Source organism: Nothoprocta perdicaria, unplaced genomic scaffold (genome assembly GCF_003342845.1).
Source record: "Nothoprocta perdicaria isolate Ctin4 unplaced genomic scaffold, notPer1 scaffold_22, whole genome shotgun sequence".
NCBI lineage: Eukaryota > Metazoa > Chordata > Aves > Tinamiformes > Tinamidae > Nothoprocta > Nothoprocta perdicaria.
Genome location: NW_020455415.1, coordinates 1,791,964 through 1,808,981, shown reverse-complemented (window position 1 = coordinate 1,808,981; position 17,018 = coordinate 1,791,964). Strand labels below are relative to the sequence as shown.

The window sequence follows — 17,018 nt, the reverse complement described above, 5'->3', positions numbered from 1 at the left end:
AGAAAAAAAATAGGAGAAAGGATGGAGAAGTGATGCAGCAAACCTAAAGTCAATAGGTACCGACTTTTTTTTTTTTTCCTCTTTCTAGACAAATGAAGTTAAGTTACAGACATCATATAAAACGCACACTTTATGGAGATCCTGCATAGCAGGAAACAAAGAGGCTAGCACTAATCCAACAGCTACGTTAACAGCTAGAGTGGCCACTTCTCGGTACGAGCGGAGCCTACGCCTGGGGACGACAGAGCCCAGGCCCTGGCCACGAGCCCCACGGCAACRCCTGCAGTTTGTTCACAAGGAAAAAGAAAGAACTTTCTCGGGGATAAACTGCCAAAATTATTAGTTTCACTCCAGAACRTTTAAGGCAATGTTACTTAGACCTGAGAAAATGAAAAACAAAATTAAAAAAAAAATTAATTTAGTTTCTCAACTATAAACGCACGCAGAATTTCCACGTTTCCCGACTCCTCCGCGGCGGGTGCAGGGAAGGCGCTCGGAGGGTGCGGGGCTGATCCCAGATCCCACGGGATGCGGYGGCTGCTCCGCAGGAGTCAGGAGCACTCCCACCACACTGCACTTTTGCTGCCCAGTTCCTGCTTTTAGCAGAGAGCAGGACAARCCAAGCGCAGGCTTGAAACCCTGAAGGTCCTGTAGAGCAAAAGCGTGGCTAAAATAGGCAATAAAACTGCATACAGCAAATTTCTGTGCCTTCCCCTTCTCCGGGGGAAAAGATGCCAGGGCTGAGGATCTCGCTGCACCTTTTGCCGTTGCCGTAACTAYGGAGCAAATCCCGTAACACTAGTGCGAAATCGCAAATTGTTCTGCGCTCTTCATTGGGAAAACAACCAACCAAACAAGCAAAAACGCCCCAAAACAGACGCGGCGTCTCTCAGTAAACAGGAAGCGACGTGAGAGCGAGCAGGGCCACAGACACACATGCTAACGTGAAGGGAGCGYGACACAAAGTGCAGTGATGGGACTGTACAGGGGGACGGATGGACAACTGCCCTTGGGTACCACCGGGTGCTGGGCACCTCCGGGGGTCCCGGCTGCCAGCCGGAGCGGCCGGCACAGCACGGATCCGCCGTGGCTCCGTCGGGATCGCTCCAAGCACAGGGACACGCTTGCTGCCCGAGCGCGGAATTTAGGTGCCCACAGAGGGGTTTGATGGCTCTTCCCGGAGAGCTGCTGGAGCAGCAAGTGAATGACGGGCTGGGCCATAAAATCCAGGGACCGCCGTGTGACTTGGGCAGCATCGTCCCCTTCTCCCCGTACAAATCCTCACCTCGGGCTCCAGGCGAGCACCCTGCACCGCTGCAGACCGCTCTGCCGCTGCTGAGGCCGGGGCAGAGGAGCCAGCTCGCTTAAAATAAGAAACTCCATCCCTGTTCCCTCCCGTCCCTCYGCTGGGACGAGCATCCCGGCTCCGGTTCCCACAAAGTAGAGGTTATTGCTGGCCGCTGCCCAGCGAGACGGGCTGTCAGCAGACGTTCCACTGACGTTTTAATGTGATTATCCAAAGGTCAGAGACAAAATTCCCCATCTGAATAGAAAGTAATTTACACTGCTCACCGCCTACCCTGCCTGCCCTGCTCAGCCAGGTACAAAGGATGAGTGGGGAGGCAGCTCCTTTACTTACCCAGCTGGAACCTAAACCCTTCATCAAATCACACCATAAAAGAAGCTCACTGTGTGCAGAAGATTCTTACGCTAAAACAGTTCCACCCTACACAGTGCAGTCAACACAGTTTTTAACTTAAATTTGCAGCTTGTTCCTTACAAGTGCTTGGCAGAGAATATTTATATTCTTCTGACACCATATAAATAATATTTATACAGCTTAGACATTTTGAGACATGCATTAGACTTTAGGTAGTACATATTTCTTGATCATATATGCAAATATTACTGTCATTTAACTGAGAAACCTTATGCGGGACCATGCCTTGCGTTATCCAGGATGTTTGACGGTGGCTCCGAGTCATCCATGGGGAGAACCAGGCGCGTTCCGCGGATTACGAGTTCATGGTCCCCGAAAGCGAGCTCGCGGTCCAGTGCATCCTCGGAGCTGTTGCCGACGAAGCGCCGCGACGTGCCGCTGGAGGCGACCGAGTCGGTGTTGACGGTGGAGTCGCCGTACGTCAGGCTGATGTCGCCGTCGTTCAAGATGAGATCGGAGTCATCATCCTTCAGCTGCTCCTGGTTCTGGGTGGCAAACACAAAGAAAACTTTGGTTGGAGCTTCCCGGACGGGAGCGTTTGTAACAGCCCGGCCGCTGCTGATGAGTCTGAATCACGGGCTCACCCTCGCCGTGACCATAACCAGATGTGCTGCAAAAACCTCTTTGAGCCCAGCCGACTCGGGTAACATGTTAACTTCTCTGCAGGCTATTTGAAAAGGGCTCTCTTGGCTCTGCTCTCTGATGCTATATACAGACATATGGAGAAGACAGTTTKGATGGGCTTTAGCTGGACTACACACTCACATGGTGCTAGGAACTGAACTGGGAACCCACCACAGRCATCTGTGTTTGGGACGCCAATATTTTGCAAGCAGGATGAGGTATCTCCTGCTGCAGAGCTCCCACCACAGCGATCCCTCAGTGCCAGCTCCAGCACTGCCACCACAGAGGGATGCCCAGGAGCCCGAGTYGGGCAGCAAACCCGGCTCTTGGAGCGCATTTTGCATCCAAAGGCTGTGGAGAGATGCAAACACGTCGCCCTCCCCCAAGAGCGGGACGGAAGGGCCCGCGAGGTGGCCCCAGACTCACTTCGTAGGCCTGCGGACTCGTGAGGCACCTGGCGACGGGCCCGCAGCACGCGGGCAGCGTCGTGGTGAGCGGGGGACCGCTGTGTGTCAGCAGTGGCTTCAGGTAGCTGTGCAGAGGGCTAAGGAAGAGGCAGGAGCACCGCGACGGGGTCCCGGGGTCCCGGGTTTGGGAGATCCCCCGCYGGGAGGACAGGGGGGATTTTACTGTTTGTGGGGGATGCCGGGTGCTGCAGAGGTGCCCACAGCTCTGCTGCTCCTCGGCTGAACCGCAGCTCTCAYGGCTGCGGCACGGGAACGTGCAAAGCAAAACCCAGCTGCAAACGCAGGCTCCTCCACCACGGAGTGAACGAGACCCGCTCGGAGTCAACRGGGACCCCTGACCCGCAGGATGCGGCACCCCCCGAGCCGGCTGACGGTCAAGGATACTTGTGGTCAAAGTTGTACCATATGCGGAAGAGCCAGGCGCTTTCTGCCTTYGTACTCCTCCTCTCGCTTTCCGGGACGCCCTGCGAGACAGTGAAATGTTAAACAGGGCAGGACGATGCATCAACAGCGCTCAGAGGGCCAGAGCCTCCGTGAGGCACCCAGTTACCCCCAGCCATCCACCTGCTGCCTTTCCAGGAAACCTGTGCACTCCAGGGAGCAATGAGGACGTTCGTAGCATGTCAGGCTAAAGTCCTCCCAGCCCTGCGTTGTGCATCTGGCAGTATGTGGCAGCAGACATCACTTAAATGTGATGTCTGGATCCAGCCTCGGAGCCAGGAGCTGCATCCAGACATCACATTTAATAGTGACTGACAGGTCCAAGCTCCGTTGATCTTGCCTGAGACCTTGTTTGCAAATAATCCYGTATCATGGGGATTCCTGCCTTCCTTGGGGTTGGGGGAAAATAGGAAACTGTTTGAAGGCGTCTGTGAATGCAATTACACATTTCATAGAAATGTGGCTTTTGGACTTAGGGCTCTGGGCTGTCTCAGCTTCCTTGCCAAGAAGTGAACAGCCCGGTTAATGGCCTTGAATTAAATAAACCTCTAAGGGGCCGAGCTCACATGGAAATCAGTGAGAGCCTCGGCCAGACGCAAGCGGGTACAGCCCTCGTCTGGGAGCCACTGTTTCCCRCTGCAACAAGTAACTGCATGCAGGGGACAGCAAGGCAGGGCAGAGGTTTAGAAAAAACCTCTGGGTAAAAACGGGACCAACGGTGTCACAGTAAATGCCATTTCTGTACTGCACCATGTGCAGGAACGCAGTAGAGAGCGGGCTCAAACTGCAATCCCCAAACTGCAACCTCAGCAGCAGGAAGACTGCAGCGATAACTTCACACCCTCCAWTCCTCCATGTCAGGTACATTTTGATTTTCATTTCAGTTGCACATCATAGTTCCTTGTTTCCACATTTATACTAAGCAAGCAAAACCAGCAGATGCACTGGGGCAGTAATCTGCACTGATTAAACAGTGTGATGTTATTTCCACAGTCTCCTCTCCAGCTGAATAAAAGGAGGCCTCAGTTAGACTACAGAGGGCACAGAAAAGCAACGGCTCGTGCTGACTGCAAACTCTTTCACAGAGGGGACCAAGGACCCTGCTCCAGCTGGAAGGGCGACGGGCACAGAGGAGCATTCACGGGCCCTCAGCTGCGCTCCCCAGCGCGAGCACAAAACCCGCTCCGCAGAGCGCCTGGGACTCACCACGTTCTCCTGGTCTGCATCCACACCAACCCTGCGGAGGGGAAAACCAGCACACGGTGAGGACACGGGCTCCTGCACAGACACGCAGCGCCGCGCCAGGGCCGCGCACAGAGCTCCCCTCTGTTTTTAGGGCAAACCGAGTCCTTTTGCCGTTTCCCCTCTCCCGTGGGCACACGTGGCTCGGGGCACATCCAGAGCAGCGACCACGCTGCCMGGAGCTCCCTCCGGAGCCAAGGAGAGGGGGAAGCGGGAGCAGCTCCGTTTGGGAGCGCGGCTCCGGCACCACCGCGCTGGCCGAGCGCACTCACCGGATATTGAGGCAGGAGAGCATGGCCGTGGTGCCCCCGCCGAAAACCCACACCGTGAAGAAGACGATGAGCAGCGTGGTGCTGAACATCATCTGCCGCGCGTAGGTGGCCGTGTCGCGGATGGCCAGCGCGAAGGCCATGGCTCCTCGCAGCCCTGCGGGGGGACGGCAGCAGCAACGAGCTCGGTCAGTCTACGGGGCGGCTGACACCTCCACTTCCCAGGTCTGGGCCATGCACATGGGCTTCCCAGCCTGGACATTCCCAGCACTCCTGGCCCCGTGCGCCTGGCTCAGCACTGTCCAGCCAACAGGACGTTCACCACAGATCGCAGAGCTTTAGCGGTCATGCTTTACACTCATGCTGTGAAGTTTGGTGTTAGCACCATCGTTTTCCACCTCAACATGCCCAAAGTGGCCAACTCTCTCTCCGCTGTCACTGCACACTGTTCACTCAAGTGTAGGACCAGAAGATGCCATAATGACATCTCCAAAGCCAAAAGAGCCCTTCCCTGCCCAGCCTCTTCCCCCAGGAGAYTTCACATTGAAAGAGGAGGAGGAAGAGGAGGGTCTCCCATCACCACAGAGGTGAGCAAGTGAAGAGGGACCATGTGTTTGGAGACAAGGACACACTAACATACCAGCAAACATCATCATATGCTGCAAATTTGTTCCAATCTTATTTCTTCTGCCCAGATTGAGTAGAAACGACAATGGGTAAATGTTGGCCGCTCTTCCTAGGAAGATAGCAAGCTACATTCGCACGAGTTAAGGAAACTGCTCTTCCTATGTCTCCTCTTGTACCCTTCCCTCTGTGCGCCCAGCCAACTCCTCCTGCACAGCACAAACACTGAGGAGCTTCAGAAACACGATGGAGCTTTCTGTGCAAAAGGAGGAGCCCAGCTCCAAGTGTGAGAGCAGTACAAGGAGAGCAGGYAATGCAGGAATATCTGAGAAACACACTGAGAAAAGCACAAAGAAAGGGAATGAAGCAGCTTAGGTAGGATGGAGGTGAGATGAACCTCTGCTTCCCTCTCTGCCTTCTCCCTACAGTGCTCATTTTCCACAAGATCATCTGTCCTTTGTGAAGCTCAGGCTATCTCAGCTGCCAGGACCTCCCCATTTCCCGGCACGCCGCTCTTCACAAACAGGTTTGAAGCTTTAAGGCAAGTTCAGTTCCCCTAGATTATTCAGCAAAATGAAAGCAGCAGCTATGGAGGGAGAAGAAAAAAAAAGAAAAYCTAACACTCTCTGATTTCATAGCCTGGGAGATATGCAGGAATCACCAGCCTCTTCAGATTGCTTTTATCTTTGAAGCTGTGTCTTTTATTACTAGCACCCAGATGGCGAAAATAATCACGGAGACAGAATTTAGTGCAGCCTAGAATAATATGTAAAATGCTTCCAGCTTTTATGTTCTTTCCTGAACATCATGAATTTGCATAAGGGACGTATTTCATGATCTCCCTCGTGAATGAGCAATTTCACCAGCAAGTGGGCCAGCTCCTGCTGAAGCAGCACAAGATTCCCAGCAAATCCCAAAATGGCTTTTCCAGGCTCTGTGCTCCCACCGATCCCAAAACCTGGCAGACACCACTGCAAGCCAAGCGCTGAGTCCCTGCAGCAGCTGCTTCTAGCACCCAAGGAAGCAGACAAGACAGAATAAAACAGAAAAGCTGGGAAAAGAAAAAAACTGTCTTTTTAAAATAACCACCAAAGCCACAAGGAGAAATCCCCATGCTCTTAAAAATAAAAATTGACTGAAAAAGGAAATAAAACCCATGTATGAAAGAAAAGCAAATTAGGAATGTGACATCTCTCCCTTCGTTTTCTCGTTGTACGAAATGGACTCCTGCAAAGGATACGAAAGCTCCCACCACAAAGGTGGGATTGAAGACGTGGTTCTGGAAGGTGAACAGCGCAAGTCCCATGTAGGAAAAGATGAAGTTTTCTGCCAAGAAATTCAGAAGCTCGAACAACTGAAAGAGGGAAAAAGAAACTATTAGGAGCGAGTCAAACTGCACAGATTTAACAAGAAAAACACGTCCGCCCATGCAATAAATATTTTTGTGAAACAGCTTCAGTAAAATCCAGCTGTATACAGACCAATGCACTTAAMTCTGACTAAAAGGAAAGAAAAATCCTTACTGAGCTTGAAATTCAGAGAGGCTGGACAGGGCAGAGCAGCTCCTACCTGCTTAGTTCTGTGCTGGGACTCAGTCGATAAGTTGTTATAGGTGTAGTGAGCCTGAGTGATCCCGCAGAACAGCACAGCCACCACACCTGCAAGCAGAGAGGCCCGTTAGCCCATGGCCACAGGAGGAGACYGAGTTGCAGGTGGACACTGGGGACATTAGGGGACCGCTGGCACGAGCGCAAGCCCTTAGACTGGTGCAAGGCGAGGGCGAGCACGACGTCCTCGCCGGTGCCACCGCGGGCCGCGCGGGAGCTTGCCTGTGAAGCCGCACGCTTCGGCTAGCAGGAACGTGCTCCAGGACATCAGGAAGAAGAGGCCGGTCTCCAGCAGCGGGAACTCCCGGAGTTTGGTGAACTTGGTGACGTTGCAGACTGTTAAGGACAACTTGGGGAGAAACTAAGGGCTAAGAGGGCATGCACTCTTGTTATACCTCACTGCAACCCTATACTGAAATGCTCAGTGTCACTAACTATTTAATGTAGGCAAGAAAACCAGAAGACTTTGGATATGGGGGAAATGCAGTACAGTAAAATGAGCTGCTGTTATGGATAACTTAGAAGTTGGAAAAAAACAAAGAAAAGGATATTAATGCTGTCACAACTCCCGTAGCAGCCCCCATTGCAAAAGACCCACTGAAAATGCCCAGGAAGATCCCAATGGACTTGAACATCGCTGTGACATCAAATGTGTGGCTGTTGTCACCTGCAGGCTGGTATGCAACAATGGACCTGAGAAGAGGGAGAAAAAACACGTGCTGGAACAAAAGGCTCCACAGGTCTGTAGGGAAACGGATGCCCCCAGCCCCTTCCTGGGCAGGGCCGCAGGCCCCCTGCACCCACAGTGCAGACTGTATCTGGAATTGTGTTTGGTATTTTGTATTCTGGCATTTTGGACATCAGTCCTCTTAAAAGCCAGGCACTTGKGGACCTTTGGGACCGGGAGGCCTGCGTGCTGGGACGTGCAGCATCTCACTGCTGACAGGGCTACCCCCGGGGAGCTGTAAGTCCCTCACTCCTATCGCATTTAACATGCACTACATCTGCTTTGCACAGCTCTGAAGTGAAATATCCCGTGGTAACACRGCAAATGGCACTGTGCCAGCTTCCAACAGCAATGCTATTATATTTATCAACCAAACTTCAACATAGCTTTTCTTGCATGATGATAAATTAGACAGCTGTGATGGCACTGGTTGTATTTCTGACATTTCTCACTTCTAACTCTGCGTTAACCAAGCCTTGTTTGAGCTCTTGCACCATTTTACCTGGAAAGAGGGTAAAATGTAGAACCCATATTCCTCTTCTACGCCCCATTTCGGTACTGAATCATTATTAGCTTTCTCTGATGTAAACTGATGGAAAACATTAACTTCCTAGCTGGCACTCCCTGCCTGGCTCTGTTAAGGCCCTTGGACGTGAACTTTCAACATTCACCTCCCCAGGTACGTGGGATGGAAAGTTACTGTCCCATGAATGCAGCCTGCTGCTCTCACCCCTATTCACAGCCCGACAGCTCTGCAATGTGACAGGTCTATTGTTTCCTACGGTCCCTGGGCCCAACAAACTGCTCTGCTTTTAGTGCATTTTAACTGTTCTGCAACAAAAAATTGTTTTTACACCAAAGCCACAAAGTTCTCCCTGTGATTTGATTTCTTTCCCCAATCCTGTCTTCCACTTTCTATTCACTAGCATATTTCAGGTTGTTTTTTTTCTTCTTTTTTTAACCAAGACTGATTTCATTTCCCCTCCATAACCACTGTGCATTTTAACCTGTTACAACCTCTACCTGGTTTTGCTTTCCAAGTTGCTAATAACGTGTCCCGTGACTGTCCTTGGTGCATCCGGCCCTGACTCTGGCACTTGGAGCCCTGCGAACCCTTTGCTGCAGTGAGCAGAGCCCTGTAGCCCTGTGGCCACTGCTCCATCCCCTGGCCCCGCTCCTGGGCGCTCACCGCGGCTCCAAGTTCAATTCCTCTTTATCTGGACTAAGCCTGAAACCACCTCCCTGCTACCGAACCCTGCCCGACGCTGCACAAAAGCACCTCCGGCGTGGGGACCGGGGTGCAGCTTTGCCCTGGCGTGTTTTACTTCCCCCCTCTCCTCTTCCTCCTCAGCACTGAGCCTGGGACTTCCCAATAYGCATCCCAGCCCGCTCAGCGCTTGGGCAAAGCATGGGCTGACTTAGTCTTCAGCGAGACAGCCCAGTCCTTCCTCTTGTGCAGCCCTGGGCACTTGTCCCTGAACACCTGGGGATGCTGCTGCACTGGGAGCAAGTCCTGCTGCACCAGCATCTCCCAGCTGAGCCTCTGCCAGGGGGCAAGCCCTGCTCAATTTTAAAAAATCAGACATCTAAATAAGAGTTGAAGCTTGCAGCCCTTGATGCCAGCACCTCCTTGCCACACAGGAGATGCATCTGCACCAGTCAGGGGTGGCCAGAGCTTAGGCAGCTCCAGATTCTCCTTGCAAAGCCTGCTTGGATTGACACCGGTGTGCCAAGCAGTATTCCCATGCCCTTGGCATTTATCCAGCTGCTCRTGGTGACTGCAAGGATGGAACATCCACGGTCACGCTTCGAATGGGTATGTTTGAAGAGATAGGGTCAGGGTGGCTGCTGTTTTGGGGCCAAGCATCTCACTGCAGAGAAAAGAGGTTGGAATTGGCTTGCGAGACAAGGAAGGCTGGAAATCAGAGCAAGAGCTGGCAGGAAAACACTGCAGGATGTCAATCATAGCGCACAGGGCACTGATTTAGGTTCCCAGCACTGTGTGGGCAGGGATCCATCAGGAATTTCACCACGCCAGTGCTCAGCCCGCTGACTCCTGCGAGCACCATCCATYCCCTGCAGCATCCACCTCCTCCTCGCTCTGCATCCTGGACAGGACCAGGCTCTGCAGCGCTGACCCTCGCCCCAGCGGTGACACATCCAGGGGGAAAGCCAAAGAGCAACACAAGCCGTTTGGAAGCCTCRACAGAACCGTTCCCTGTAGTAAATAAACCCCCTGCAAGCCGAGATTGGAGGCTCGCAATATGTTCCTCGCTGCCTACGTGTCAGGAAAGCCCACGCAATCGGCGTGCTCGAGTGACAAGTAYGCCAGAAATATTTTCTGCATTAGTCTTAGCTATAAGTTAACCTGTCATGATTGCGGATATTTTGTATATCCAAACTCCCAGGATGACAACACAATGGAAATGCAGATAAAATATGCTCTATGTGCCGAAATATTTCAAAACATCCTTTTGGGAGCCATCGAGTTTCCAGCGTGGATGGGCAGTGCAGCATTTTAACTCCAGGGTCAAGAAATGTCACAGTCTTGGTGCAGGAAGGTGGGCAGAGAAAGGCAACAGCTGCTTGACGAACTATTTCTGCCTGAAGCAAAGCAGGTATCTGTGGATAGGAGGCCAAGCAGGTCGGAGCAAACCCGTCTGAGAGGAGTTTCTGGAGGGTGCTCTGGCAGATAAGCCAGATCTGGTGCTTTTCACATTTCAGAGGACATTAAAAATCCCTTCTGACTAGGTCAGAAGGCCATGAGAGAAAGAAASAAAACTCTCCATCATACATGGGGTAGTTGCAATGATGATCCATGCTCCCAAACAGCAGTTTCGGTGAGGAGACTAACCAGGAGGTCACTAGCGCTTTTGGGGAGAGACAGTCAAGGACTGTGGTCTTACAAACACCGATGTTGGTATCAGAGAGGAAAAAGGTGATTCCCCCCGTGCCCAACATGTAACACGCACAACGGTTAAAAAAAGAACACACTTACGAGGACAGCACTATGGCAACGGCATCGTTGAGGACGCTTTCGCCAAAGAGAAGGGCATAGAGCTCCACATCAACCTGGAGTTCATGGAATATGGCAAGAACAGTCACTGACAAATAGAAAAAAAATAGAGAGAAAAGCAAAAAAGGTGCCGTTATTTCTGTGTCACCAAAGACAAAACACCCCTTGTAGGAAGCTGCCTTGTTGTACACTGAGGCCAGTTCCTGGTGATGCTCCCTGCATCCCCTTGTCCCTCTCCACGTTCTTCCTGTGCCCTTTCCGTGTTGCATTTGCCCTAGGTCCCAAATCCTGGAATGAGGTCTCCCCCTTCCACAAAAAGCTGACCACTGTCTCCTTTTAAAGGCATCCCCCAAAGCTCCTGCTATCTTGAGAGGTGGCTGGGGCTCCCCAACCCCACAACACTTCCCAAATGCTGCAGCCAAGCTGCAAAGGAAGAAGTTCTAGATCTGTTTGGCACGAGGCAAGAGGAAGGAGAAGCCTTTTTGCAGTGCCATGTTTTTAGGTGAAGTTGGAGCATGGAACTAAACATCTGCCACAAGAAAGCAATTCTGAACTAACAAATTCAGCTGAACAACATCAAGGTTTTTCACCTCGGTTTTACAAAACGCTTGAATAGACAAAGCCGTCACTACTGTCCTCAAGATTAAGACTGATTTTCAATGAGGTTAACACCTTCCAAAAATCCCAAATCCCCCAAATCCAAAACCAGGCAGCCACTAAAACCTCCCCACAACTCACACATCTTGCTCTGTGGCCACTGGCTGCTTGAGCAGCACGCGAGAGAAACAGCAGATCTGTCCCCAAACCCAGTGAAGTTAGGAACAGACTGCCTAGGACTCCACTGCAAGGATAAAGACTTAGAAAAAGGAGGTTTGGGAAAGATCCTACCCTTAACTGGAACGAACCAAAAAGAGACAACTTTGATCTCTCAAAACATTGCACGCAAACTTAAAATAAACTCTGGAATCCAGACAGAGGGAAATTCCTCAGGTTTCAGTTCTCTCTTCCTCTCTTTACCACAATTCAAAACAGAGCAAAACATAGGTAAGATGTGGAAAAAAAACCCTAACCACTTAACATACCTGGGTCAGTAGCTGATACGATAGCACCAAACAGGAGGCAGTCGGTGAAGTAGAAGTCTCCGCCGAGCTGCCCCGTGACTTTCATCAAGGCCACACAGCCGTACATGATGGAGCTGCAGGATCAGAGACAAGTACCCGAGCTTGAAGTAAATGCAGAAAACATTCAGATGGGATCAGCTCCCCAAATTTTGCCAGATTAGCCCCTAAAGTTACCCAGACTTGGAAACAATGAGGAAGGGAGTTGCATGAGCTAAGCCTGGGGAGAAACAGGGATTATGTCCCAGCAGGAATGTGGGATATCACGTCCTCACTACCATATGCTACACATAACATGCATTGTGTTCCTGGATAAAGTAGCATGAAAAGAAAAGCAGCAAACAGGCTAAGCCTGCCCTGAGCTGGTGGGACAGGCAGCAGCAAATGCATCGTGGCATTTTGTTTTAGTGGAATGAGGGTGGCCTGGCTTTGAAACAGCCAAAACCTTCCGTTAGGACCCAGTTTGCTTGACTCTGCTGTTTTCTCCTGCAGGAAGCATCCCACGCAAGCCAGCAATATGCTATTCAGATAGAAATTATCCAACTGACCCTGTTCAGACATGTTAATCATTGGAAATGGCCTCAGATCCCATGTCCCCTGCATCTGCATTCCCCAGGCATCCGCTTCCAGCRAACAGGACAAGGCTTGCCTTTAGATCCTGGGACCCTACTTTCTATTTTCACATYTTATGCATTCCTTCTGTTTGCTGCTGTGGTTTCTTCCTTTTTTTAAGAAAATCTGTACAGGAGGCCTCTCTTCCCTTTCGGTGTTGGGCTGACACCTGCACCAGACCCACACAGCGCAGCCAGTTCTGGCCCCGGCCACTCACCCGATCACCAGGCAGGAAATGGCAGTTCCAAGGAAAGCGTATGCTAGGATCGATCCCAAGTTTCTGAAGAAATGCCTCTAGAAGGAGAAGGAGAAAGCCCTGACTGGCACCATAGCGGCAGGGAAACCCCACGGGACCGGCCACGCACGGACGCGCCGCGGCTGCAGCTGCACCCAGCAGTGCAGCATTAATAAACATGCACCCAACCGCCTTCGTGTGCCAGGGTGTTTAATAACCTGCCGCTCTGAGTGATTTCCTAACCCAGCACCATCCCTCCTTCCTCCTGCTGCATGCCAAGCAGCCTCGTTTCCTCTCCTAAATCCAGAGAGCTGCTGGTTTGGTGGATACTTTGCAGCCCTCTAAAAGCTCCCAAGGCTTAAAAACGCTTTGGAGGTAGAGAAGGTAAAAATGCAGGTGTTGTTAAGACACATACCCGTTTTAAGCTGTAGCCTGCATAAAATATAATCGGAGGAAGCAAAATGTTGAAAAACACCTCGGGGTCAAAAGTCACCTGGTAAAGAAAAACRAGAGACAAGAAAAAAAGAAAAGGTTTAAATGGGTTGCTAAGTGAAACGGTGTGTTTTGCAAGATAAAATGTATACAGCACTGATATCAAATATCCTGAACACCCCTTGCGTCCTCGCCAGGTGACACAGTGCCAGGAGAACACCATGAGAACGCATGGGGGATCTTCTGGGGACACAGCCCAGAGTTTAAACAGTTAAAACTAAGACCAGCTGCAACCAGAGCTTCATGATGCCGAGTGTTCAGCTTACAATTTACAGCTGATTGCAAGTCCACTGGAATAAACTGTCCAATAAAGAAATGGGCTGGAGAGGCCCCCTCACCTTCCTCAGCATCTCGTTGTCCTGGACGTTGTTGAGCTCCTGGGCGCTGATCTCGCCCTTCAGGGTGTACTCGTAGTACTTGCCRCTGACGTTGACGAGCAGCGTGGCGGGGCTGCTGGGCACCTGGCAGCTCAGCGTCACGTTGTTCACGTCGCTGGGGACGTGGATGCCGTAGCGCAGCACCACGCCGACCAGCACCCCTGCGGGGACAGCGGCGGCGTCAGCGGGGCGGCATCCCGGCACCCCGGCCGGCGGGGCAAACGGGGTCCTGCTGGTACCGACTGGTCCCAAGAGCGGGCCCGGCTGCTCTGGGAGCCACCAAGGGAATACCAAAGAAACCCGGTGCTGTCAGGAGTACAAGCATCCTCAGAAAGACACCATCCCAGGTCAGTGCCATTTGCTTCAAGAAGCAGCCAGAGATTAGCACATKCAAAAACGCACATCAGGAATTTTTCCTTTTTCTCCCTGCTCATTCATACAAGAACCCTGTGCAATCCAGGCCACAGCCGCCCACGGCCATGAAGCAACATGTGATGGTGGCATCGAGTGTCCAACTCGGCGTCACTGCCCTGAAAGGGAGGAGCRTTGGGCCGGAGACCTCCGTCACCTCCTCCCTTTGCTGCTGTGATGGGGCAGCTCTCAAAGGAGCCCAGCAGCACCGAGGGCACCGGGATCCCAACCCACACCAAGCCCCGTGGTGGCAGCTCTTGGAAAATCCATCGTGGAGCTTCACTTGGAGACCTCCAGCAGCACCGGTCCCTCTTCCCTCCGCGGGACACCCACCAGCGGCCCCTCAAACGCCAGCGATGCCGCTCTGAAATCGGATGCCCGGCACAAGGGAGGAGGGATGGACGGGAACTCAGGGAAGCTCCCAGCTTCCCCTCCGCTCCCTCTGCTCCTAATCCCTTCCCCAGCAGCGCCACAGCTGATGGGCTGCAAAGGGAGACCTGACCGCACAGCTGCTCCCAGCCCCGCTCGGCTCCAAGCCRAATTCCAGCTCCTGCCAGGAGCAGGACAAGCGGAAAGGGACAGAAAAGGGTCTCCGTCAACCTGCTACCTGCAGCCCGGCTTGCACAGYGCAGCTTTTTAGGGACCAAACAAAGGCCTGGGTACCCAGACCTTGCACAGGGGACAGCCCACGTGCTCCTATCCCTGAGCATCCCACTGGRAACAGCACTTGGAAAACCCCTCTAGCAGCACTGGGGAGCTCACGCTGCCAAACTCGTACAAAAACAGCGCTCCAGGCGGGAACTGAACATCAGGCCCTACCAGGATGCTCATCCAGCCCTTTGATGTAAAGTGCTAGAGCTGATTTTCACTGCTTTTACCCCAACTTTGCTTTAGGAAAAGCAAACAGAAGCCCACGGGCTTTTGGAGGAGCTGCTGAACGTTTCCAAGGTGGGATTTCAAATGAAGACCAATCCATTGCCAYTCAATACATTGCCTGCGGATACACAAGGAAAGCACACGGGATGCCCAGGCTGACACAAATCTGGGCAGAAAAGCAAAGAAAAAGGTAGCGAGCGACTGAGTGGGAACTTCATTCGAAGCACCGAGACAGAGCTTGAGGGTCCAAAACTCCTCAGTCTCCCACCGTGAAGCCATTTCCAGCCGGGCCCAGCTCCGCGACGCCGGCTCGGAGCAGACGGAGCAGCACCCAAGGCAGAAACCCGCCCAAAACAGGAGCTTGTAACAGAGCAGAAATGCAGGTGCAGGAGGAAACTGCGATGCGTGTCGGCACAAAGAGATGCATGCAAAAATTTCACTTGTCTTTGCTTTTTTGTATAAATAAATAAATAAATAAATAAATAAGAAAGAAAGAAAATTTAGAAAATCCGAACACTTTAACAAATTGCTTTTCCTACCCACACGCCAGCACCTATTTCAAAGCCTGCCGAGCACTTCCACATTTTCGGCCAACTTCCTCCAGGCTGAAAGCAGGGCCAGGGTGGCGGATCCGCAGGGAACGCACCCRACGCCCGCAGCTTCCCGGCCGGAGAGCGAGGGTCTCGCCAAGCCCTGGGAAGCTGCACCCCCCTTTTCCCAAGGCGRCTCTCATGATGCGAGACACAAAATGCCCAAGTTTCGGCAGCGGGGACAAAGTGGGGCTTTTGCAGTGCAACCGGTCTGGTGACATTACTTATTTTGCCAACACTTCTCTTTAAGTTTGCAAAAGAGCAGGCGGCAACGGCGCGTTTTGGGTCACGGAGAGGGCCCAGTTCCCCAGTGCTCACAGGACGAAGCAGAAGGAAACTCCAGAAAAGAGGCAAGTTACGGAGCAGCCTGAAGGAATAAATGGAGCCGGATAAACGGCGCAGGCGGGAAGCCGGGGCTGCCGTCAGCTCTGCTAGTTTGTAAACACCGGCCGGGATTTCGTGCCCCTGGGCTCGCAGAGGCTACTCCACCCCGTTGCTCTGAAGGACACTTCCAATTAACCAACATTTAGGATAACCGAAGCCGGCGGCCTGAACGCGTAAAGTTCCAGTGCGGAAAGCGGAGCCCTTGCTCGGCCACGTCTCTGCTCCCGCTGGCACCCGGCTGCAACCAGCAACGGGAGGAAGAGCCCTGGGAAGAGGGAGCAGCCCCAGCGCGTGCAACAAGGCACCTTTTTCACCCTGGACACGCTGCAGGCCGCCTCGCCCCGGTCCCCACCGCTCCACGGCACCTCCAGGTGACGACGGGAGTCAAAAGCCGCCCATAACTTCCCACCTGCTATGGACCTGCTGCCCCAGGCATCTCTGGGCATCTCACATAAAGGCCTCGTCCCCACGGGGYGGGGATCGAGTTTCCCAAGGGTCCCAGTGCAGCCCAGGTCCAGGCTGCCGCGACGGCCCCTGCACACCCCGCTCTCCAGSCACTTGCAGGAGCAGCGGTGCAGGGGCTCATGGATGGGCTGGAAGAGGCTTCCAACAGAGCCTGGGGGGGTCCTGCAAGCCCCACGGCCCCACGCACGGCTGCATCCCGCCCCGCGAGACCCCTGCCCGCTGCACGGCCCAAACCCGCTCTGCAAAACCCACGTGTGAGAACAAGGGAGCAGAAAACACCCTGGCACCGACACGAGGGTGGGGGCACCCTGCAAGGCGGTCCTGCCATGGGCCAGGCCATGAGGAAGCCCAGGGGGTGCAAATGGGGATGGGGTCTGCAAGCGGAGCCTGGTAGGGGCTTGTGGGGGGGGGTCAGCCCAGGATCCCTGCACGGACAAGACTCACGTCAGGGGTTTGCAATGGGGAGCCTGGGGGTCTCGCACGCCCAGGGGGAGGCCCCTGCTTGCACAGGGGATGTGGGCACCCCGGCATGGGTGGGTGGCCCAGGGTGCCATGGGGGAGCCTTGCACAGGGGTGACGCATGAGGGCCACGCGTGGGGGCTGGAGCACTATGGGGCCATGCACTGCAGGGGGGACATGGTGGGGACAACACAATGCTTGGGTGCGTGCAATGCACGGGAGGACATCCTGCACAGTGGGGTGGGGGGTGACCCGGGGGGGG

At 53.2% G+C, this 17,018-nt stretch overlaps 1 protein-coding gene across 1 annotated transcript; it reads right to left on the bottom strand.

Annotated features, from left to right (window-relative positions):
• Positions 1–549: 549 nt before the first annotated feature.
• On the bottom strand, positions 550–14,252 carry SLC9A6 (solute carrier family 9 member A6). The gene is made up of 16 exons (XM_026039011.1): positions 14,219–14,252; positions 13,533–13,732; positions 13,118–13,195; positions 12,685–12,761; positions 11,820–11,932; positions 10,720–10,825; positions 7,546–7,687; positions 7,217–7,322; positions 6,957–7,045; positions 6,628–6,741; positions 5,404–5,515; positions 4,767–4,920; positions 4,459–4,489; positions 3,196–3,275; positions 2,771–2,876; positions 550–2,205 (listed from the first exon to the last, which is right to left on the bottom strand). Exons 1-16 carry the CDS (start codon positions 14,250–14,252, stop codon positions 1,930–1,932), a joined length of 1,818 nt encoding a protein of 605 aa, XP_025894796.1. The 3' UTR covers positions 550–1,929.
• Positions 14,253–17,018: the final 2,766 nt, after the last annotated feature.